This window comes from Heteronotia binoei, chromosome 14 (assembly GCF_032191835.1).
Source record: "Heteronotia binoei isolate CCM8104 ecotype False Entrance Well chromosome 14, APGP_CSIRO_Hbin_v1, whole genome shotgun sequence".
NCBI classification, from domain to species: Eukaryota; Metazoa; Chordata; class Lepidosauria; order Squamata; family Gekkonidae; genus Heteronotia; species Heteronotia binoei.
In genome coordinates, this window is record NC_083236.1 from 8480047 (window position 1) to 8505236 (window position 25190).

Here is a 25190-nt window from a genome sequence, read left to right on the forward strand (position 1 = left end):
ACATAGGGGGTAAAAGGAGACTGCTGAGTTAGAACTATTAAAACAACATTATTTTTGGAAACCACCATCAAATCCACCATACCCCCCTTCTCCTTGTTGACAGCTGTATCAAAACTAACACCCCACCCCCTGTTGACAGCTTCTTCCCCCTACACCAAACCCTGCCTTCTCAAGGGACTGGGGTCCAAACTGAACATCCAAAAGATGCTCCTGAGTATCCTTTCCAATATGCAGGAGTCTGTTTCCTGATCCCCCTCTTTGCTGCCGCCCTGAGCAAGCCCCCCCTTTCGCCTTCTCCCCCTGCAAAAGCAGCTTCCCAGGGTGCTGGAGACCCCCCATTCTTTCATTGCTCTCACCTCCTGGCTTTCCTCTGCCACCTCCAAGGAGCAGCCAGATTGCATGACCCCTGCAACCACAGTCAAATACACTACACCCCCTTTTCCTTGTTGGCAGCTGCATTATACCTCCATTTCCACACACACACCCTGCAGAAGCCAGTGGGGCTCTCGCAAACGAACGGAGCTGTGGCAATGCAGCCCATCACTGCCTTGGGCACCAGCATGCCTGGTCCACAAACCCAAACTGAATGAATCAAAAACCAGGCCAGTTCATGAACAACATGATTGCCCAAATTGCAGTTTGCAATCCAACAAACCAGCCTGGTTTATCATGAAATTCAGTCCATACTTCAGTTCTGCCTGACCCTGTTTCTGACAGCAACGTGAGCTGACGGTTACTGCAAGATCTCAGAACCTTCCAAAGTTTTTGATCAATATCATTAGCATCTAAAAAATTATCATAGATATGGTATAAGATGATAGATAGATAGATAGATAGATAGATAGATAGATAGATAGATAGATAGATAGATAGATAGATAGATAGATGATAGATAGATAGATAGATAGATGATAGATAGATAGATAGATAGATAGATAGATAGATAGATAGATAGATAGATAGATAGATGATAGATAGATAGATAGATAGATAGATAGATAGATAGATAGATAGATAGATAGATCTGGTTTCTCATTCTTCTTTTGTATATAAGTACTTGAAAGCCAGGGCTTGGGTTTGGATAAGGCAGCCAGGCAGAGCGCGAGTTCTCCTGGTACTTGAAAGGGCCACTGAAGACCTGGGCTATGGCAGTCATGTTGAACACACAAACGGCTGAGACGGGAACACTGTTCCTGTGAAAACACACAGAACAAAAAAGAAAGAAGAACAGAAGATGAAGAGAGACATCAAGCAGAATACTTTTGAAAAGCAACACTTTCTTTCCCCTGCCGTAATTCTTTACATTTCCTCATAAATTACCTCACTTGTAATGAGTCATACTTTTTCAGAAATACAGATGAAAAGTACAATTTCATGGCACTACTTTACCTTTAAAGCCCTATATGGTCGAGGGCCTGCCTACTTGAGGGACCGTCTCTCCCCATACGAACCCCAGAGACCACTGAGGTCAGTGGGAAAGAACCAACTGAATATCCCTGGGCCGAGGGAGGCCAAATTGAAGAACACAAGGGAATGGGCCTTCTCTATCGCAGCTCCACACCTGTGGAATCAACTTCCCGATGAAGTGCAGGCCCTGCGGAGTCTTGCGCAATTCCGCAGGGCCTGCAAGACTACTCTTTTTAAGATGGCCTTCGCTGAATGCTGAGTTAATGATAGACTTGCTGCTGTTGTATTCCGCCATCAATTTATTATAAACCTGAAATTTAGCATCAAAATGTTAATTTTAATTGGAATGTTGATTTAAACGATGGTTTTATAATGTAGTATTTATTGAATTATATGATTTTATTGTATTATATTGAATTAATATGTTGTGAGCTGCCCTGAGCCTGCTTTGGCGGGGAGGGCGGGATATAAATAAAAATTATTATTATTATTATTACTTTTGTCTGAGGAGCAGAGGGGGATATCCCCACTGTGCAGACCTATATTTCAGCCTTATATTCCTCACGCCCTCAATATCCAATCAAACAGCAATGAACACATGAAACTGCCTCATACTCAGTCAAGCTATAGGTCTATCATGGTCAGCATCATCTCCTCTGACTGGCAGCAGTTCTCCAAGGTCTCCTAACATCACACAGGAAAACAACAACGTTGTCTTGGTTCAGTAAGGAAAAATATGAAGGTGCACTATACTGAATCAGGCACCTTGGTCTATCCAAGTCAATATTGTCTGTAGTGACTGGCAGTGGCTTTCCAGCATTTCCACTGGAGGTCTTTCACATCATGTCCCTCCTGATCCTTTCCTCTGTAGATGACAGAGAATTGAGCCTTTGGCATGCAAACCAGATGATTTTCAAATGAGACAAGGGCGCTTATAACGCCTTAGCGGCGATTAAGGTTTACAATGCTAAAGTTATACCCCAATTAATGTACGGAGCTGAGATTTTCTTGTATAATAAAATAACTAAATTGGAGATGGTTCAATCGAAGTTTGTACGATGTATCCTACAGGTGCCAAAATATGCCTCATCTATTGCAAATAGGCTGGAAACGGGGCTTCCAAGCCTCTCCACAGTAATGTGGAATAGAGGTTTGAGTCTCCTTCTAAGGGTGCTGGCGAATCCGGATGATATAGTACATCAAATCTTCTATGACTCATTTGTTAGCAATTGGTTGAGGAAATTAAATTCCAAACTAGAGGAATGTGATCTGAATATTGATTCCCTAGCCCTCATGTTCAAGAACGGGGCAAAAGTAATTATCAGAGACCGATTACTGGAATTGGAGTTAAAACAATCTCTGGCCAAAGTTGGGGGGACGTATATCCCAACCTTTTTTACAAGTGATCTTAAATGTGCCAGGTATCTAGAAAAGATACAGCCAATTAAGATCAGGCGGATGCTGTCCTTGGCACGCCTGAACATTCTTGACACAGCAGTACTGAGGGGCCGTTTCCACAAGATCCCGTTGGAAGACAGGATCTGTCCGTGCGGCCTGGAGGAGGTCAATACGGTTCCCCATCTCATTCTGAACTGTCTTTTCCATACAGAGGCAAGGTACAGACTTCTGCGGAACCATCTAATGCTAGCTAAATCTTTAAATCAGGCCCAAGTCATTTACTTCCTCTTAGGGGATGGGAGTGATCAACTTTCTCTGGATCTTGCTAAGTTTCTATATGTTACCGACCTTGACAGGAAGAAATTTAATGCTGTTTGTATTTGAAAGAAGATGCCCTTAGTTAAGTGTTGCCTACGTCAGATAATTTTATTACTATTTTGATGGTTGTACATAGTTTTATATTGTTATGTTATATTTTAGCTTGGTGTTGTGTTGTACTGTTATTGATGAGTTGTGTTGTTGTTGTTGATTGGCCTAGAGCCGCAATAAACTGACTGATGGATGACTGACTGACTGACTGACAAATGAGACAAGGATGCTTCTTTTTATCAAAAGATAGAGGACAATTATAATATGATGAAAGAATTAAAGATAGCGGCTAAAACTAAAAACTGTGTCATAATAGGTGATTTTAACTACCCGCAGATTGATTGGGTCAATATGTGTTCTGGTCAGGAGAAAGAGATTGAGTTTCTAGACACTCTCAATGACTGTGCTATGGAGCAAATGGTCACAGAACCTACCATGGGCGGATCCTGGATTTGGTCCTAAATAATGCCCAAGAGCTGGTGAGAGATGTAAAAGTGATTGCACCGTTTGGGAGCAGTGACCATAATTGTTATTGATTTCACCATTTGTATAAATAGGAAGTTGCCCCAAAAGACCAACACAACTACTTCTAACTTTAAAAGGGGTAAATTCTCTGATATGAGGAGGCATGTGAAGAGGAAACTGAAAGGAAAGGTAAATAGAGACAAAACCCTTGGGGAAGCTTGGAGGCTATTTAAAACTACAATCCTAGAAGTTCAGATAAAATATATACCACAGGAAAGGCACTAATAGGTATAAAAAAAAGCCTGCATGGTTAACAAAGTATTAGAAGCTGTAAAAGGTAAGAAGGATTCCTTTAAGCGATGGAAAGCTAGTCCAAGTGAGGTTAAAAAAAGGGAATACAGGCTGTGGCAAATCAAATGCAAGACTGTGATCAGGTAGGCAAAAAGGGACCATGAGGAGCATATTGCAAAAAACATAAAGATCAACAATAAAAATTTCTTCAATTAGAAGCAGGAAACCAGCCAGGAGGGCAGTGGGGCCCTTGGGTGACCAAGAGGTAAAAGGATTACTGAAGGAGGATAGGGAAATGGCTGAGAAGCTGAATACATTTTTTGCCTCCGTCTTCACTGTGGAAGATAAGTACTTGCCCACTCCAGAACCACTAATTTTGGAAGGGGTGTTGAAGGACCTGAGTCAGACTGAGGTGACGAGAGAGGAGGTCCTACAACTGATGGACAAATTAAAAACTAATAAGTCACCAGGTCCGGATGGCATACATCCAAGAGTTCTGAAAGAACTCAAAGGTGAACTCAAAAATATGTAATCTTTCATTGAAATTTGCCTCCGTTCCTGAGGACTGGAAGATAGCAAATGTCACCCCCATCTTTAAAAAGGGTTCCAAAGGAGATCTGGAAATTTACAGGCCAGTCAGTCTGACTTTAATACCGGGAAAGTTGGTAGAAAGCATTATCAAGGACAGAATGAGTAGGCACATTGATGAACACAAGTTATTGAGGAAGACTCAGCATGGGTTCTGTAAGGGAAGATCTTGTCTCACTAACCTTTTAGAGTTCTTTGAGGGGGTGAACAAACATGTGGACAAGGGGGACCCAATAGATGTTGTTTACCTTGACTTCCAGAAAGCTTTTGATAAAGTTTCTCATCAAAGGCTCCTTAGTAAGCTCGAGAGTCATGGAGTAAAAGGACAGGTGCTCTTGTGGATCAAAAACTGGCTAATTAATAGGAAGCAGAGAGTGAGTATAAATGGGCAATTTTCGCAGTGGAAGACAATAAGCAGTGGGGTGCCATAGGGCTCAGTACTGGGTCCCATGCTCTTTAATGATTTGGAGTTGGGAGTAAGCAGTGAAGTGGCTAAGTATGCGAATGACACTAAATTGTTCAGGGTGGTGAAAACCAGAGAGGATTGTGAGGCACTCCAAAGGGATCTGTCGAGGCTGGGTGAGTGGGTGTCAACGTGGCAGATGAGTTTCAATGTGGCCAAGTGCAAAGTAATGCATATGGGGACCAAAAATCCTAGCTATAAATACAAGTTGATGGGATGTGAACTGGCAGAGACGGACTAAGAGAGAGATCTTGGGGTCACTGAAAATGTCAAGACAGTGTGCAATTGCAATAAAAAGGGCCAATGCCATGCTGGGTATTATTAGGAAGGGAACCGAAAACAAATCAGCCAGTATCATAATGCCCCTATATAAATCAATGGTGTGGCCTCACTTGGAGTGCTGTGTACAATTCTGGTCACTGCATCTCAAAAAAGATATTATAGCATTGGAAAAAGTGCAGAAAAGGGCAACTAGAATGATTAAAGGGTTGGAACACTTTCCCTATGAAGAAAGGTTAAAACACTTGGGACTCTTTAGCTTGAAGAATCGTCGACTGTGGGGTGACACGATAGAGGTTTACAAGATTATGCATGGGATAGAGAAGATAGAGAAAGAAGTACTTTTCTCCCTTTTTCACAATACAAGAACTCGTGGGCATTCAATGAAATTGCTGAGCAGTAGGGTTAGAACGGATAAAAGGAAGTACTTCTTCACCTAAGGGGTGATTAACGTGGAATTCACTGCCACAGGAGGTGGTGGTGGCTACAAGTATAGACAGCTTCAAGAGGGGAATGGATAAGCATATTGAGCAGAGGTCCATCAGTGGTTATTAGCCACAGCTTATTGTTGGAACTCTGTCTGGGGCAGTGATGCTCTGTATTCTTGTGCTGGGGTGGGGGGCAACAGTGGAAGGGCTTCTAGTCCCACTGGTGGACCTCTTGATGGCACTTGGGGTTTTTGGCCTGGTCCAACATGGCTTCTCTTATGTTCTTATATCTGCCCTGATTTTGCTATGAAAATTGTTATTATGGTTCAGTTAGGAAACAGCAAAAATATTCTTAAAACATCCAGTCATTTAAATGAGTGACTTTTCCACATGGTTCTTGAAATGGCCTCAGCTTAAAAGTTCCTCTTCCATCCCAAGCACTCAACATGGAGTTTGCAGCTGAGCTCAATATTGAATTGACGTGCTGCTATATGTTATGTTGCATCTTCCCCTGGAGGGAGCAGCCTTCACACAAGCATTCATGCTCTTAGACAAATGATTCTATACGAAACTCACATGCCAGTTGCTTGCAAAGGATTAAGATCTAGAGTGAGATGCAGAGTCTGTAGGCTTAACAGCGGAAGGTTCCGTTCTTCCAATTTTTATACATAGTTGATGTATGGCAAGGAAAGCAGTGTTCAGACAGCAAGAAATGTATGGCAAATAAAGACAGCAGTGTTCAGCCTTCATTAAATCCAAAATGCAACTTAGCAGGTCAAGGATATGAAATGTATCAACATGCATCGGCCATGAGCAAAAAGCTGTGCTTCTTTCTCTAGGGAGCTAATTATATGTTACATGTTAGTGCACGTCACAGTGCCTTGACACCTCCTTTAAAAAAACCAATCAAAGCCAATTTGGGGGACACAAGTAAAGAGCTAAGAAACTGAGAGTATAACTGTCAAGTTGAGGGCAGCACCAACAGGAGATAGACAGAGGAGGTGAGGTAAACTGCAGTGAGATGGATAGTGTGGCCATGTGCATGCTCCATAGAATCATAGAGTCAGAAGGGACCTCCAGGGTCATCTAGTCCAACACCCTGCACAATGCAGGAAATTCACAAATACCTTCCCCCACCACACACCCAGTGACACCTGTTCCATGCCCAGAAGATGGCAAAAACAAACAAACCCTCCGGGATCCCTGGTGAAACTGGCCTGGAGAAAAATTGCTGCCTGACCCTAAAGTAGTGAACAGCATTTTCCTGGGTGTGTAAGAAGAAGCACTGACGCAGCCCTTCCTGCCTTCCCTCTTATGATCTGCCTAAGTTCACAGAACTGGCATTGCTGTCAGGTGACCATCCAGCCTCTGTTTAAAAACCTCTGAAGAAGGAGAGCCCACCACCTCCCGAGGAAGCCTGTTGCACTGAGGAGCCACTCTAACTGACAGGAAGTTATTCCTAATGTTTAGTCAAAAATTCTTTTAATTTCAACCCTTTGGTTCTGGTTCGACCTTCTGGGGCAACAGAAAACAATTCTGCACCATCCTCTGTATGACAGCCCTTCAAGTACATGAAGATGGTGATCCTATCACCTCTCAGCCGCCTCCTCTCCAGGCTAAACATACCCATTTCCTTCAGCTTTTCCTCATAGGACTTGGTCTCCAGACCCCTCACCATCTCCGTTGCCCTCCTCTAGACATGTTTCAGCTTGTCTATATCCTTCTTAAATTGTGGTGCCCCAAACGGAGCACAATACTCCATATTGTGTTGTGAGATTTAAATATAATATTGTCAGGGTTTATCAAATGTGACTGTGGCTCAGTGGTAGAGCATATGTTTGGCATGCAGAAAGTTGCAGGTTCAATCCCCAGCATCCCTAATTAAAAGTATCAGGAAGCAGGTGATGTGAAAGACCTCTTCCAGAAAACCTGGAGAACCACTGCCAGTCAGAATAGACAGGACTGCCCTCAGCAGACCAGTGCCTGGCTCAGTAGAAAGCAGTTCAGTAAAAGACAGCTTCAGGTGTCCCTGTATGTAAAAACTCTTTGCCAGCATCTAAGATTCATAACTAAATGAAACACCAGATTTATCCTTTTTTTTTTTAAAGGGAAATAAAAAAATGTTGGTACACTTTATCGGACATTTCCAGAGGAAGCGAAACTGCTGTTCTGAGTTGTTAGCCCAGCTAGGAAATTGCTGTCAAAGTCAAACTTGATGTTAATGGTCACCATCTGTCTGACTCATGCCCGCCAATGCCATTAAATGGCCAGATTCTTCTCTAAAATGGCATCACCATAATGCTCGTTTGGACCTGAGAGCAAGCATTTCTCAGGCTCAACTGTACTTTATGCTTTCATCCTTCCTTTTATAGTTTATTTTAAACACCTTTTCTTTTTCTTTTGCAAAATTTGCTGCCAGGATTGCTTCAAGGAGAAGAAAAGTGTGGCTGTGGAAGTGGGGGGAAGGGAACTTTAACCCTTTCCTTATGGGAAAAGCTCCCCCCACCCCTCAGGTTCTTGTGTCTACACTAGGGAAATAATACAGTAGATATAAATTTCCCCCTGCAGGAGAAGATAAGAAGAGTCCGGCAGGATCAGACCAGTTGTCCATCTAATCCAGCATCCTTTCTCACACACTGGAACACTCGTTCCTCTAGATGACTAACAACAGGGCACAAAGGCAGATGCCTTCGCCTGACGTCTCCTGGCACTGGGATTCAGAGGCTGACTGCCTGTGAACAAGGAGGTTCCCTTTAGTCACTATGACAAGTAGGCTGATAGACCTATCCTCCATGAATCTATCTAATCCCTTTTTAAAGCTGACTTTGCCAATGGTCTTCATCACATCTTCTGGCAGACAATTCTAAATTTTAATTACTCCCTGTGTAAAGAAGTATTTCCTTTGGTCCATTCCTGAATCTACTACTTCAGAGGATGCCCTTGAGTTCTAGTATTTTGGGAAAGGGAGAAAAAGTTCTCTTTGTCAACTGTCTTCACCCCACACATAATTTTAAAAAGCTCTATCATGCCTCCCCCGAGGTAATATATTTTCTAAACTGAAAAATCCCAATTTCTGCGGTTTTTCCTGGCAGGGAAGATGTTTGAAAAACAGCTTGTGGATAGTTTTTTTCCCCCCTGCCAGAAAATAGCAGGTGAGAAAAGTTCAACTTTCACCTCTCTCCAAATGCTGTTCTCCTCCTTGATAATGCAGTCTCAGAGGCTGCCAGGTGAGCCAAGAAAACCAGCATTTAAATAAATGCAGAAGTGAGACTAAATCATAAGTAGCTAAGCCATAATGCTCCTGTTTCATCAAGTGTTTAGAAAACTCATCTAACTGAAAGGTCAAAGTAAGTTTTAGAAAATTTATCTAATTGAAAGGTTATGTGTACAAGCTGAATATTGTTTCATAAAACTAAATGGAAGTATGGAGTGATGGATTCAGCAGTCCTAGAAAGTCAATAGATAACAAAGAGAAATTTTATAGGAGGGCAGATTGACAGAAAGAAAGGATTAGATTGCATTGTTTCTGAATGGTTACTCTTATTTTCCTGGATATGTTGTTCTCTTATGGAAGATCAAATATGAAATAAATACATCAATTTAACAGTTTCATTTCTAAAAAAAAAAATCTGATTTCCTGATCAACATGATAGGATTGTAAATACTAGTTTAACCTTTGACAGAAATGTAATCTGTATCTTCCAAAACCATAGCTATTAAATAAAATAAATACTGCAGAACTAAACAAAGCGTAAAAAATACAACCAGAGAATCCTTCCTCCAGAAATCAGTACTTTGTCCCAAGCCCGGGAACAACTATTGTACAATGAACAAGAAGTTGTGGGTTGAACCAAAACTGCCCTGTTCTTTGGCATTCGTTGAGACCTTGGGCAATGTTCAAGTTAAAAATATCTGTATTATTCTAGAGAAGTGTTGTGGTTTGAAAACATCACTTATTCTCTGCTTATTCATTATTTATAGTTTGTTACACTATGAGAAACAAGAGGCTTTTCTGCAATCTCATTTTCCTCACTTGTACGTTCCTGTTGCTCCAGTGGTTGTTGTTTTTTTGTTCCACGTGTGTTTTGCTCCTTCTAGTAGTTGATTCAAGGTCCAGCACATCTCCCTGCACATTGAAACTGCAGGTTTTTATGCCAGACATAAACCAATGTAATATTGAAGCCACCACTAGAGGGAGCAAAACACGTGCAGAACTGGAGGTTGGGGACCCTGAAGCAACAGGACCTCCCAAGCAAGAAAAATGAGTGTATGGAACAGCTCAAGGAGTAAATGTGTTTCCTTCTTCACCTCCTGTCCTAGGGTTAGAATAAAGTTTGAGTACTGTGGTACCTTTAATACCAACAAAGTTTTATTCAAGATATGAACTGCTATGTGCACACAGCATCTGAAGAAGTGTGAGGGCACACAAAGGCTCATATTTTGAATAAAACTTTATTGGTCTTAAAGGTGCCTTTGGACTCTAATGAAGAAGTGTGCTTGGCACACAAAAGCTCATACCTTGAATAAAACTCTGTTGGTCTTAAAGATGCCACTGGACTCCAGGGCCAGATTAACAATTAGGCCAAGTAGGCACTGGCCTATGGGCCCCCATGCTTTTAGGAGCCTCAGGTTAGCTTTCCCCCCTGGTTTTCCCTCTGCTTGCAGCCCTCCCAGCCTGCACGTGCAGCCAGCAGCTAAGCCACTCTTTGCCCGACTTGCTCGATGTGGCTGCTGCTAGCGTCATTGCCAAGTTTGCCTCTCTGCCTCCCGCAGCTTAGTAAAAGGGGCTTTGAAGAGGAAGAAGACTGCAGATTTATACCCTGCCCTTCTCTCTGAATCAGAGCCTCAGAGTGGCTTACAATCTCCTATATCTTCTCCCCCCCACAACAGACACCCTGTGAGATGGGTGGGGCTGAGAGCTCTCCCAGAAGCTGCCCTTTCAAGGACAACTCCTGCAATAGCTATGGCTAACCCCAGGCCATTCCAGCAGCTGCAAGTGGAGGAGTGGGGAATCAAACCTAGTGAGGTGGGTGGGGCTGAAAGGGCTCTCCCAGAAGCTCCCCTTTCAAGGACAAGCTCTGTGAGAGCTATGGCTGACCCAAGGCCATTCCAGCAGCTGCAAGTGGAGGAGTGGGGAATCAAACCTGGTTCTCCCAGATAACAGTCTGCACACTTCACCACTACACCAAACTGGCTCTCCCAGAAGGTGCCGGCAGGCTGCAGCAGGGGCCATGGGCAACAGGGTAGGCACTCTGAGATAATTTGCAAGGGGCCCCTCCAAGATTTCGATTGCCTAGGGGCCTCCACAGGGTTTAATCCGGCACTGCTGGACTCTAACTTTATTCTATTGCTTCAGACCAACATGGCTACCCACCTGAATCTGTTCTAGGGGTACAGACAGTCTCTTTGTCCCAAGTACCAATAATCTTGTAGATCTACCTCAGAAGATGGTTGTATTCCAGCAAACCAAAAGAGCATGGGGACAACACATAGGGAGCAAACTACTCCCCATCAGTGCTGCCAGGACACAGATGTTCACGCCAGTCTCTTTGGTGCAAAACTGGCCCTGTGTGTCAAGCAAGCATGTCTGCTGCACCAATGCTTTGCATATGTGCTATATTCTGTGCATATTATGTTCTTTCAAGGACTCACATCTCAAGAATCTTCAGCAGCACTTCTGTTTTCAGGATAGATGACTGTTCTGTAATACACATCTCCTATGAGGTGGAAGCAGACCACTTTACTTTTTTGCAGAATATTCTACAAATAAAAGTACTGCATAAACTACATACACATTAGTGATAAAGATCCCGTAGACTAAGTCCAGTTCTGTCAGGTAGAACGTACTCTGTAATTCATTGTAGTAAAATGGAATTTCTCCTGGGCGGGAACAGTTCAAGCGAGCTTTCATGAAGGTGGTCCAAGTATCCTCCAGTAAAAATCTGCCTCCGATGTCGTTCTTACACACTCGAGCGACCCGGGAATAAACTATTTGCCCACAGTCATATTCCATGGCATTCTCTCGGAAGAAGAAGTAGAAGAAGTTTCCAATGTCATAGGATGATACAAAATTTGGCTCTGAAATGCATTTCAGGAGGAAAAAAAGAGGGAGAAAATAACCTTTGCTTTAATTCGTTTTCCCTTTAGAAATGGGATTTTTTTTTTTTACAAAACAATAATTCTGACTGTAAAGTCCAATTTTGAAGCAAGACAGTACTTATTCAGAAGGCTGAGAAATTAACTAGTAGTTAAGCTGTGGAATCTGCTGCCGGTAGATCTAGTGTTAGTCACTAGCACAGATGGCTTTAAAAGGATAAGCCAGTTTCTTTGCGGACAGGTACATCAATGGCAACTGGCCATAACGACTTAAAAAAACTTCCATATTCAGGGGCAGCAAACCTCTGAATACCAGCACTAGCAAGCAACATCAACGAAAGCCTTGGCCTCTGGACTCTGTTTGTTGTCTCTCCTAGGAAGCTGGTTAGCCGCTGTGTGAAATAAGGTGCCCAGACTACATACATCACTGGTCCATCGCATGAACACATGAAACTGCCCCATACTGAATCAGACCCTTGGTCCATCAAAGTCATACTGTCTACTCAGACTGTCAGCAGCTTTTGAGAGTCTCAGGCAGAGGTCTTTCATATCCCCTACTGCCAGATCTTTTAGCTGGAAATGCCAGGGTTTGAATTATGCAACCTTTTGCATGTCAAGCAGATGCTCTATGACTGAGCCACAGCCCCTCCTCTCTTATGTTCTTGCATTCAAGCAAAATGGTAGATGATGACTGAAATATCAGAAATACATCCATTACCCTTGAAAGACACCTTTGCTCATCATTCTCAACGGTGCTAAATACTTCTTCTCTTCCACCTGTCAGTATCCGTGTTTTCAGCCCTGTTACAGATGTCTGAAAACAGCCCCATTTAAAAAAAAAATTATGTTATTTATAATTCACCTTTCTCACTTGAACTCAAGATGGAAGTCAATACAGTCAACTGATGGGACATTCAGTAAACAATACAATAGGATTAGGGATGTAGAACCAACCAGAAGTCTAAAAATAGAACAGGAGCAAAGTATTGACATGGCACATTCATTGATGCAAAATTCCTTACTGGGATCCTAGTTTTAGCAAGCTGTACACAGTAGTATAGACCAGAGTCTCTTTCAATTTTTCTAAGTAACTCTGTGAATAATTTAGTACAGTGCAACTCTATTGCCTATGCAGAAAAGCCATTGAATATTTTTTTAAAAATCAAAAATGCCATCCTAGACAGAGACTCTGATCTCCAGGAATGATGGCCAGGAAACAATTTTTCTCCAGGCCAGTTTGGCCAGGGATTCTGGAGGGGTTTTTTTGCCATCTTCTGGGCATGGAGCAGGGGTCACTGTGTGTGTGTGTGTGTGTGTGTGTGAGAGAGAGAGGTATTTGTGAATTTCTTGAATTGTGCAGGGGGTTGGATTACATTACCCTGGAGGTCCCTTCCAATTCTATGGAACATTCGCACAGGATTGTTCTGTAATCTGGCAGGTGAATGCTGATCTACTCCAAAACAGGACAGCGGAAGTGGGAAACATTTCTTTCCACCTGAACCTTCACTTATGATTGCTGACACTCTCAGAAGATTGTCTTTCTATTGGTGAGGGTTCAAGAGGGTGCCTCTCCAAATTTCACCAGCACATTTGGAAGCATGTCACTAGGTGACTGATTAAGGTTGGGATCGGGAGACTTCCGGTTTCGGCGGCGTGCTGTTGAAAGCGGCTCTGACTATCGCGTCCTGAGCCGCTTTCAAATCGACTTGTTGAGAGGTCGCCTCTGAAGGACGACTCGATTCTGGGGCCCAGGAAGGGTCCCAGAAGGCAGGGGAGCTTGAGCGGTAAATCGGGGGTGTCAGCGGAGGCGGCTGCTCCCCAATCTTGCTTCTCCCGAGCCTCATCGCTCCGATCACCACTTTTAAATGGCAAGAGGGTCAGCCACCAGCTTCTTTCCCCTTTCTTCAACACTCTACATTTTGGACTTTCAAGCTTTATATTTCAAGACAAGTGACATTGATCTTTCATCTACTGTAAGTGTTTCTTTCGTATACTATTTTTGGATTGGTAACATTTCTGAGAAGCAGGGAAAAGGAGAATCAGAACTGAATCAGATTTCAAGTGGGGCAAAAGACTGAGGGGGGAGGGGAAACTCTCCCCCATTTTTTTTCAAGGCTTGCAAAAGTTTCTGTCTAACCTGATAACATTTAAAATACCTGCATGAGATTGCACCAATTTGTAGCTTTATAAGAGACTTGATGACTGAACCTAACTGATTTACTTTAAACCCCCCTCTGGGGGTGGAAAATGCTTTGGATTTTGGGAAAGATGCTTGCTGACAAGTTTACATGGATGTGAAAGATGGTTGCCTAAAAGACACTTTGACGTTTAAACTGAAGTGCTCTGACTGAATTTATAAGAAGTTTAATTAACTTTTTAAGGCTGGTGGGCACCTGATATTGATTTATAAGGTATTGCAGGATCTTTGGCTGTAAGAAGAATAACTTTACAAATTTCCAAAGTGGATTTTTATCTATTTTTATGGATGATATAGATATAATCTTTTAAGCTTGCTTTTAATTTTTGTCTCTTTTTGCCTTTTGTCCTGTGGTTGGATAATTTTTGACATGGTTTAAACATTTTTGGTTTGGATTTTATCTTTTATGCACCTTTCATTTTTCATTCTTTTTTGCATCACCAAATAGGAGAAACTTTTTCCTATTTTTTATTATTTTTTGTACTTATTTTTGGGTTTGCTGGATTTCCTTCCCTTGTGTCTGGATTATTGGTTTATTGTTTAATTTTGGGTTTCACTCTTGGATTACAAATAGGGCATTCAGCCCTGGATTACAAATTTATACTTTGTAGCTGCTGAACTTTGAAAGTAGTTGAAAGACATGGTGGTGATCTGGATTGTATCTGAATCAGCATTGCTGGAAGACATTTAACAGTGAATTGCTGTGTTTGTAGTGAACGGAACTGTTTTGTCTATTGGCTATTCAGTGTGGTGAACTGAAAAGTTGTGTGTATTATTATTCTTAGCATTGTTTTGGCTACCACAAATGGTTGATAGAAGCTAGAAGGTTGTTTTCTTTTTGGAACTATTTTATAATAAGGGCATTGCTTGGAGGAGATTAGCCTATCTGTTACAAACAGGAGCATAGAGTTTTAAAACAAATGTTGAAGAGGCCTTATTGAACTCGTGGCTGTGAGTGTGCTTACTTTAATAAGAATGGAAAATAAAGCTGGGACTGCTCCCAAAGAAACTGTCAAAAAAAAAAAAGAAACTAAAGAAGGAAAGCCACCATTTCTTTCACCTAATGCTTTACCTGGGCCTGGGAAATTTACGACCATGCAAGGAGATATGCAAGAAATGCAAACTACCTTAATGACTGCTATAACATGGCTAACAAGTAAAGTGCCACTTGATAAAATCTAATGATAATAAGGCTTTCTGGAGAATCATTTCAGGTAATCTAAAAATCAATTCTGTTACTGACCCAAATATTTCTGCGCAAACATGGGTTGATTACTTCTCTAACATTTTTGCTGCTCCATGTGTATCCCCTCCTATCTTAGCAAACCCCACAGTTACTGATATGCTGGTCTGGCATCCAGTAACTCTAGAGGAAATCAGTGATTTATTGAAGTTTTTAAAAGTGGGTAAAGCACCAGGCCCTGATGGCCTTACCACTGAGGTATTCACACAGTTTGCCGATTGGTGGCTCTTGCCCCTTGCAAAATTATTCTCTTTCATTTATCTGCATGGCTCCATCCCAGACTCTTGGCTTGATTCTATAATTATCCCAATATACAAAAAGGGGGGGGGGGGGGGGGTTGGAGTTACCAGAAAATTTCCGCCCCATTAGTTTATTATCTATAGTGGGAAAATTGTATGCCAAACATTTAGAACTCCGATTAACTGACTGGATGCGCCTAGGCAACATCATAGGTCCTGAACAGATTGGCTTCTCCAAAGGCAAATCTGCTATGGACCATTGCTGCATACCGGAACAAAAAATTATATGCTGCCTTCATCGACTTGAAGGGCGCATTTGATTCAATAGATAGAGCCCAACTATGGATTAAGCTACGTTACCCTCGTCTGCTGTTTCTCTTGAGGAAACTTCATTCTAATACTTTTTGCCAAGTGAAATTTTCTTCTAGGGGTGACTTGACTAGCAAAATTCCAGTGTTAAAGGGGGTTAAACAAGGTTGCGTGCTGTCCCCGCATCTTTTTAATTTATTTTAACTGACCTGGCACAATTTTTGAACCCTATTAATGGTCATCCGCCTAAACTAGCAGGCCGAGTGGTCCCCTTATTACTTTATGCCGATGATACTACCATCCTCTTTTGCACAAGTGTGGGCCTGCAAAGATATATAGCCTTCTATGACTACTGTAATTGTAATTCACTCTCTATCAATTATGCCAAATCTAAAGTAGTTGTCTTTTCAAATTGCTGGTGCCCACAGAGATGGTTTATTGGCAACTCAACAACTGAGCAAACAAATTTTTTTAAATACTTGAGGATCACTTTTAATCACAAATTAAGCTGGGTTTCACATCGTAATAACACCGTTAACTTGGCTAAATGTCCGGCTGCTCAAATTAAACAGTTTTTCTTTGCAACGGGCAACCAATTAGTTCCAGCAGCAATTAAGGTGTTCAAAGCCAAAATGCTAGCCCAAATTCTCTATGATATCCCTATATGGATCTCAGCATTTACCAGGAAAGTGGAGCACATTCAAGCCTCGTTCTTTAGACAAATTCTTGGTATGCCAAAATGTGTATCCTACTTTGCTCTCTGCTCTGAAGAGGGTCAGTCTTTGGTGGAGACAAAGCCTGGATTGCAGTGTTTAAATTCTGGCTCAAAATTCATTTTAGAACAGATCCTAACAGCCTTCTTGACTGTATGAAAAGAGACCCATATATTTCATCCTGGACAGCAGTGCTTATGTCCAAACTTAACCAGTTGGGGATAGAGGTTGATGATTTTTTTTACTTCTGATAAGTCATATATCTTCAGATGTATTAAATTGAGACTGTGGGAGTTGGAGGAAATGAAACTACGGCCAACAGACCCTTATATTTGCTCCCCAGCTTCCTTAGGTCTTTATGCTTTCTGTGGCAAAATGCCCAATTATCTATCAGACTTAAACATTCCAAGTCATCTCAGAGCATTTATGTTGGCTAGATTAAATGCGTTTCCCTCCAAAGTTTTACAAGGGAGATATCATCAAGTCCCTTTTGGCAACAGACTCTGTTCCTGTGGAGCGAATATTCCCGACTCAATTCAGCATATATTGCTTGATTGTTCCTTTTATCATAATCTCCATAAAGATTTTGTAAGCTTACTTTCTCCCCAGATTTGTCTATTCTGCCACCCTGTTATTATTTATTGAATGATACTGAGGGGGAGGTTAGCGAGGCTGTGGCAAAAATTTTGGCTGACAACCTTGAATTTAAATATGACCATGTATGAATGCATCTGTAAGCTCAGTTTCATTTTGATTTTATCGCCAATGTTTAAATTTTTATATTCTGTGTATTTTTATTTGCAACTGTTATGCCATTAAAGGTTTGGTATGATAAAGTAAAGTAGACAATATTGGTGAGCAGATGGCAGAGATTAAACAAGAGCTTTTGGAGAATAGCAGACAGACAGCTGAGACCAACAAAGCCTTAAAAATACTAGATGGCCAGGTGACAGAGAATATCCAAAAGGTGGAACATCTGGAAAAAGAACAGAGTATAAAAGATTCTAGACTCTTGCAACTGGAAGTAGATAGAGCTGCCTACATGTTGAGGTTTCAAAATATACCAGAAGAGAAAAATGAAGACTTACAGAAAATTTTAAGTGAAGCCTTGGCTGAAATTTTACAGGTGACTCCTCAGAGGATGGAAGAAGAGTTTGATCAAGTTAGACGGGTGCTATCGAGCTACACAAGATGAAACAAATTACCTAGTGAAGTTCATTTGAGATTCACAAGAAAGAGGACCAAAGATGACATTTTGAAACAAGTAAGAGATAGATCTATGATGATAGCTGGAAATATGGTCAAAATTCTAAGAGAGGCCTGTGAGACAAAAGAGGAGAGCATTAACAGATTTTTTTGAGATGAAGAGAAATACCCTATATGTGGCTAATGCCTCAGGGTCTTCTTTTTACATATCAGGAGAACAGATACAGGATTAACTCCACTTTCAAAGCCCAGAATGTTTTGGAAAGAATGAAGAAAAAAGAAGGCAAAGAAAAGAAGGATGATGAGGAGGAAGAAAGTTCTGATGAAGAAGATCCAAATGAACCCCAGAGATACCATACAAGATAGCATTCTAAAAAAGATAAGAAAGATAATGATAAGCAAAACCCATAATGGCTTCAATAGTTTCAATTAATGTGAATGGACTCTACTCTCCTGCCAAAAGGAGAAAGACATTTAGATATTTGGCAAAAATGGAAATGGACATAATTTGTTTACAAGAAACTCATATCCTAACTAAAGATCAACATTTTCTAAAAAATAAAAAACTTGGTAATTTATTTACAGCGACTGACACGTATAAGAAGAAAAGGGAAGTGGCAATATATATTAAAGATAAATTTAACCCACAACTGCAGTTTGCTTCTGAAGATGGAAGAATTGTACTAGTGGAAATTACAGTGAATAACAAAAATTTTTTACTGGCAAATATCTATGCCCCAAATGATCATCAAGAGAAATTTTTTCAAGATTTACGTCTTAAATTATCAAATTTGGAGTATGTAGAATACTGTCTAATAGGAGATTTCAATGCAGTTTCTGACAGACAACTGGATAAAAAAATGCACAAACAGATGAAAAGTAAAGGTCTTCAGCTGCCAACAAGTTTTTGGAAATTAGCAGAAGAAATGGATTTGGTGGATGTATGGAGAACAAGATATCCCAATTCCAAAGATTTTACTTACTATTCCTCTAGTCATCAAACTTGGTCAAGAATTGATATGTGTTGGCTCTCTGCAAGTTTGATTAAAGACTTAGTGGATATAGAAATTCAAACAAGAGTCATTTCAGATCACAGCCCTGTAATGATAAAGCTAAAAGGCCCACGGATGAGAAGATCATGGAAGTTAAATACTTCAGTTTTGAAAGATAAAGACTTTCTTAAAGAATCTAAGGTCGAAATGGAATCCTTTTTTAAACAGAATAGAACACAAGAGGTAAAGATGCAAGTAGTTTGGGACACTGCTAAAGCTTTTTATAGGGGTCTTGCAATTAGATATAGTATTAAGAAAAAGAATTGAAAATTTTCAAAATTTAATGTCACAAGCTGGAGAAGCTGAAAAGAACCTTAAAAAACAACCAACAAAATATGAATTTCAAAAAAAGGTGAAAGAAATGCAACTGAATTTAATTCTTATGGAAGAGATTATTAAATTGAGGTATGCCAGACAAAATTTCTTTGAACATGCCAACAAGTCTGGAAGATGGCTGGCTTATAGGATGAGAAAAGAAAAGGTCAAAAGAATAATTACGATACTGAAAGATGAGAATAATAAAGAGAAAACTCAAAAGCAAGAAATATGTCAAATCGTGGAACAGTTTTACAAAAAATTATATGAAGATAAACAAGTTCATAAAATAGATTTAGAAGAATATATTAATCAAAATAATCTTAGCAAATTCACAGAAGTACAACAAAAAATTCAATAACAATAAGAGAACTCAGAGAGGCAATGTCATCTCAAAAGAATGGTAAAACTCCAGGTCCAGATGGATTACCTGCAGAATTCTACAAAGCTTATGAAGAGTCTTTACTCTTACCATTCAAGCATCTTATTAAAACGATTCAAGAGGAAGGCCAAATTCCAGTTTCATGGCAAGAAGCTACAATATCCTTGATTCCAAAAGAAAATAATGATTTGAAAGATATTAAAAATTATCGACCAATTTCCCTTTTAAATGTGGATTATAAAATTTTTGCTGCAATATTGGCACAACGTTTGAAGAAAGTTTTACAATCTATAATACACTATGACCAAGCAGGATTCCTTCCTAAAAGGTACTAGAAAGACAATGTCAGAACAGTTTGTAATATTTGGAATACTATGAGAATCATCCAGAGAAGCAACTGGCTTTAATTTGTTTAGACGCTGAGAAGGCCTTTGACAATGTTCGTTGTCACTTTATGCTACAGCAACTGAAAGGCATGGAATGTGGTGAAAACTTCTTGAGAGCGGTAGAAGCAATATATTCCTCACAAAATGCAAGGGTGACAGTGAATGGCGAACTAACAGATGTAATTAACATTCAAAAAGGTACAAGACAAGGCTGTCCATTGTCACCTCTACTTTTTATTTTATCTCTAGGGGTATTGAATAATCAAATAAGGGAAGATGCAAGTATAAAGGGAGCTGTGATAAAAGATGAATAATATAAACTCAGAGCCTTTGCTGATGATTTAGTTTTTATACTAGAACAACCGATGGACCCAATAGACTGTCTTATAAATAAGATTAAACAATTTGGCTATTGGGCAGGATTAAAGATCAATTATTACAAAACAAAATTTTTGACAAAGAATATGACAACGGAACAAATTCAAGCCTTCCAGCAAAAATCAGGATTTTTGTACGAAAAAAAAATCAAATATCTAGGTGTTGTTATTACAAACAGGTGTAACAACTTAAAAGCAGATAACTATGACAAACTACTTAAAGAAATTAAAAAAGATTTGGAAAAATGGCATGATTTGAACCTATCTTTAATGGGAAGAATAGCTCTAATAAAGATGAATATTCTGCTAAGGTTATTATTTCTGTTTCAAACTATCCTAATATTTTTAAATAGTGGATTTTTTCAAGAACTGAATAAGATGGTTGCCAAATATGTGAGGCAAGGCAAAAAATCTAGAATTAAACTAAAGACTTTGCAGGACTCTAAATTAAGAGCAGGTATGGGCCTTCCAGATTGGCAATTGCATTATAAAGCATCTGCACTTCTTTGGGTAAGAGACTGGATATTGCTGAATGACAAGGGACAATTGCTGTTAGAAGGACATGATTTGACTATGGGGTGGCATGCATATTTGTGATATCAAAGACTTGAAGGCCACTCCTATTTTAAGAATCATTGGTTTCGAAAATCCTTGTACCATACGTGGTCATGGTTAAAGACTAGAATTTATCAAAAAATTCCAAGATGGGTTTCACCAGTAGACGCATTTACCCATCCAAATCTCCTAAAATTAAACCAGAGCTATAGGTATGATGACCTGTTGGGAAAAGATAATCAATTGAAAACCAAAGAAGAGCTGGAAAATATGGATGTTAAAATGAATTAGTGGCTGAGAATGCAAGTTGAATCAGATATGCCAAAGACAAGGCAACAGGTTTTAATACAGAACAATACTTATTTGACAAAATTCTTTTGGGCCCACAAGAAAAGTTCATCTCTAAATTATATGCATACCTACTTCAAATGAAAACACAAGATGACGTTGTAAAGGACTGTATGGTTCAATGGGCAAAAAATTTTGGTTATAATATTACATTAGAAGAATGGGAGAGACTGTTGAAGCTTAATGTTAAATTAACTAGGTCAGTAACTTTTAAAGAAAACCTGTACAAGATGTTTTATAGAGGGTACTTGACCCCACAGAAATTGTGTAAGATTTATACTAATACGTCTAACAAATGCTGGAAATGCACTAAGCAGATTGGTACCTTTTACCATATGTGGTGGGCGTGTGAGATGGTGAAAGATTATTGGAAAATGGTGCATGAAATGTTACAGAAGATTATGAAGACTCGGATTCATTTCAAACCAGAACTATTTTTATTGAACATATTTCCTGAGGACTATTCTAAAGAGATGAGACATTTGTTGGCACACTTTAACACAGCAGCTAGGATCCTTTTGGCACAGAGAAGGAAATCTCAGGAAATTCCCACGAAAATGGACTTGGTGGGAAAAGTTCTAGAGACAGCAGAGCTGGACTTTCGGTCCCAGCTGATGGATGGGAAATATAAAGAAGCAGCAAGAAAACATTGGATGAAATTATATGCCTGATTGGACATTCAAGACTCTTAAGAGTCTTTGATGTGATCTGATTTTTTTTCTTTCTTCCTGTATTTTATACTATAAAATTTACCTATACTGGTGTCGCACCCCGGGCGCCTCTCGTGGTCTCCAGGTGTGGCCGTCGCCCCCCTTGACAGGTCTGCCCCTCTTGGCCTGGTGCAAGCGCCCCCAGAGGTCTCAGAATCAGGGGTGGGAGCCCAGTTACTTCACCTCAGGCCCCCGTTCCCCTTTGGCTATGCACGGACTCCTTTCTCTCTCTCAGGAGGCAGCCCCACTGTGCACTTGCCAGTTTCCTCCCTGACCTCGTGCCTCCCTCCCTTTTATGCTGCTGCCTAATCTCTCCCTCCTCCCTGAGTCCCACCCCCTTCTGGCTCCACCCCCATTCAAAACCCCGGATGTCCAGGAGAGGCGTTCCAAGGCTTGGCTTCTCGGGAGCGTCTGGATCTTCCCGAGCTCCGGCAGCATGTCTGGCTGTGGCTCAGCCTGCCAGCCCCTCCCTCGTCCGTCGCTGGGCTCTGTCCCAGCCTCCCGGCCTCAGCTGCCTCTGATACTCTGCTCCGTTCATGCTCCCCGAGCCCGGGGGCGAGCACACTGGCTGCGGGGTGCTGCTGGGGGCATTGCTGGGGCTTTGGCGCCCCAGGTAGGAAAAGGGGTGGCTGCAGGGACTTGCGGCAGTGCAGGGAGCTCCCCGGGTGTTGGTGGTGGGGGGGAATGGCTGGCGAGTGGGGGGGGGCCCTCGTGCAGTCCCAGCCCGGGCTGGCCAGGACAACTGGAATTGTCAAAACTATTAGATTAAAACAAAAGATTTATACTATACAATTTTAAAATGGATTATGTACGGTTTAGACAAAATAATATGGGACAATTTATGTAAAGAAAATATTGTAGAATTAACCTTGTATTCTCTGAAAGTATTTTTATGCAAAATAAGGTCAGAATGTATTGTGCTTTTTATCTCCCCTATTTCCTATCTCTTTTTTCTTCTGAAACTAATAAAACTTTTGAAAACTGAAGGTTGGGATGGGGAGATATAAAAATATGACCATAACACCCAGATACTCAGATACTATGATGCTCAGATACTAATGCATTTACAGATATCACAGCTTAATTGCTGACTGTTCTATCTGAACAGGTGTAGGCATGGGGTCTCTTGATTTCCAAAGGGGAAAACTTAATGTTACTGAGGCTAACTTGTGGGAGCAAATATCATTCATGTGAGTGGGAGTGCAGAAAGTTTTAACATTTCTAGCATGTAGACACATATACAAGCCAATAAAAGTTCCAATTTTAGATACAAGAGTGACTTTCAATATTCAGCTGCAATTTGAACAATTATAACAAGAACAAGACTGAAGGATCTCTTTTTTTCTCTGCAACACATGCATTCCTTTCCAATTTCTATCATGCCTCAATAGATTTCATTCAGGACAGGTGAAAATGTTGACACCCGAAGGGCAGACTGGACTACCTATACCAGGGGTGTCAAACATGCGGCCCAGGGGCTGAATCAAACCCCCAGAGGGCTCTTATCAGGCCCCTGAGCAACTGGCTGTTATCTACTTCCTTCTCCCTCTCTCTTGCTTCCTTCTGCATCACAGCTTGCTTTGTAAGGCTTGCTCAATCGCTCAGGAGCTACAGAGCAAAGCCCCTATTTTCTCCATTGGCTGAGGCTCCTCCCTTGGGGAGGAAGAGGGGGAAGGAAAGCTTGCTTTGCCAGGCTTTCTCAATCACACAGCAGGGCTACTGAGCCAAGCCTTTCTTCATTCAATTGGCTGAGTGTCCTCCCTCTCCTGTTCCCCTGGGGAAGGAAGGAAAGAGCATGAGCTTCCTTTGCCCAGCTCCCATAGGAGAGATACAAAGAAAGCACCATTAAGAACAACAGGTCTCATTTATGTCAGATCTGGCCCTCATAAAGAATGAGTTCGACACCCCTGATACTTCCAGGTACATAGAGCAACCACAAGAATCAAGACAGAAATAAAATCTAAAATCCTAACAATTGTTATACACCTACTCAGACACACACATGAATATCTATCCAGTCATGTGTACTTAAAACCCATGTACAAAACTTGCACACACATAGAGGAACTACGTAACTACAACAAAGTAAATACATAGAAGAAAATAGCTACAAATGTGAATAAGACGGTCTGGACCCCATTTTTTAAAAGCCAAAGCAGATAATTTAGCACAAGGGCAACCCATGCTTTCTGAACATCACAGGGAAGAAAAAAATTGCTTGGGGGGGGGGGGGGAAGCAGTAGGCAGAGAAAGGGTTTCTCTCCTCTTCTTTTCCTTTGCCATTTCTGTACTCTAAATTTACCCCATTGGGAAATCTGCTTTTCTTTCTTCACCCACAAAATAAAAGGGGGGGAAAGGCACTAGGCATTGCATATGCTTGAGCACAAAGTGAAGATAACCTCTCAGTCCTTAACTACATAATTCACTGGAAGTTCCTTGTACATTTTCCTGATGCACTTACCAGACATGGAGGGGCCTGGTTCAGATTGGGATAGTGAGGGAAGACCTTTCCCCCTGCACCATTTTCCTGATCAAAACTGGCCCTGGAAGATAGCTATATGCCCCATTATGACAATGCACATGTAGTGGATTCAGGAGCACACAAAGTTTTACAGCTGGACAAATGACACTCCAGGACCATTTTATTGTGAAAAGGCATTGGTCCTGATGTGAAACAATCCACTCTGCACTTGGTAAGTTTTTTTTTTAATGCAGGGGTATTCTATAGATGGAACTCTTGGCATAGGGTGCTGATAGGGCTTCAGTCTCCTAATATGTTCCTGAATGCATGGATACATCCACAAACCGCAGAGTCACTCTCCATCTCCTCCTTAAGCACACAAAGCAGTCTTACACAGAGTAAATCTTTGCGGTCTGTTGAGCCCCATATGAATTGAGTTTCAGCAGCAATACGGAATCCAAATCAGAGGTCTTTTCCAGCCTCGTGTGGGTTTTTTTCTCTTAACAGTTCCAAGGACTGAATGTAAGACTTTCTGCATCCAAAACCTGTTCTTTGACACTGAGTTAAGTTCCTTTTTTTTTTTTTACAACCACAATAATTCCCTCCATGTTTATTTTATTTATTTGGAAAATGTTTATGTCATACCCTGAAAGTTCTCCTAAAGGCAGATTAAAAATAAAAGCACCATTAAAATAACAAAAGCATAATAAATTATCACTGTGAAAAAAATCAAAACAAGCCATGAAAAACAGCTGGGGAGATATAAACAGTATAAAGATATCAATAAAACAGACCAGAACCAGACCATGAAGCATCTAAAAATATTTTGAAAACACCTCAGGTAAAAAGCCTGGGTAAACAGAAATGCCCTGGCCTGGAGCCTAAAAGAGAACTGTGTCAGGTTATAAGTCTC

The 25190-nt window shown here is 40.9% G+C and overlaps 1 protein-coding gene across 1 annotated transcript in view; it reads right to left on the reverse strand.

Annotated features, from left to right (window-relative positions):
• The window catches only part of SEMA5A (semaphorin 5A), a 179568-nt gene that overhangs the window by 78796 nt on the left and 75582 nt on the right, over window positions 1–25190 (reverse strand). The window contains exons 8-9 of the mRNA XM_060253773.1: window positions 11481–11766; window positions 1058–1193 (exon numbers count right to left, since the gene is read on the reverse strand). Of these exons, the coding sequence (XP_060109756.1) occupies window positions 1058–1193; window positions 11481–11766 (422 nt within the window). The remainder of the gene's footprint in view (window positions 1–1057; window positions 1194–11480; window positions 11767–25190) is intronic.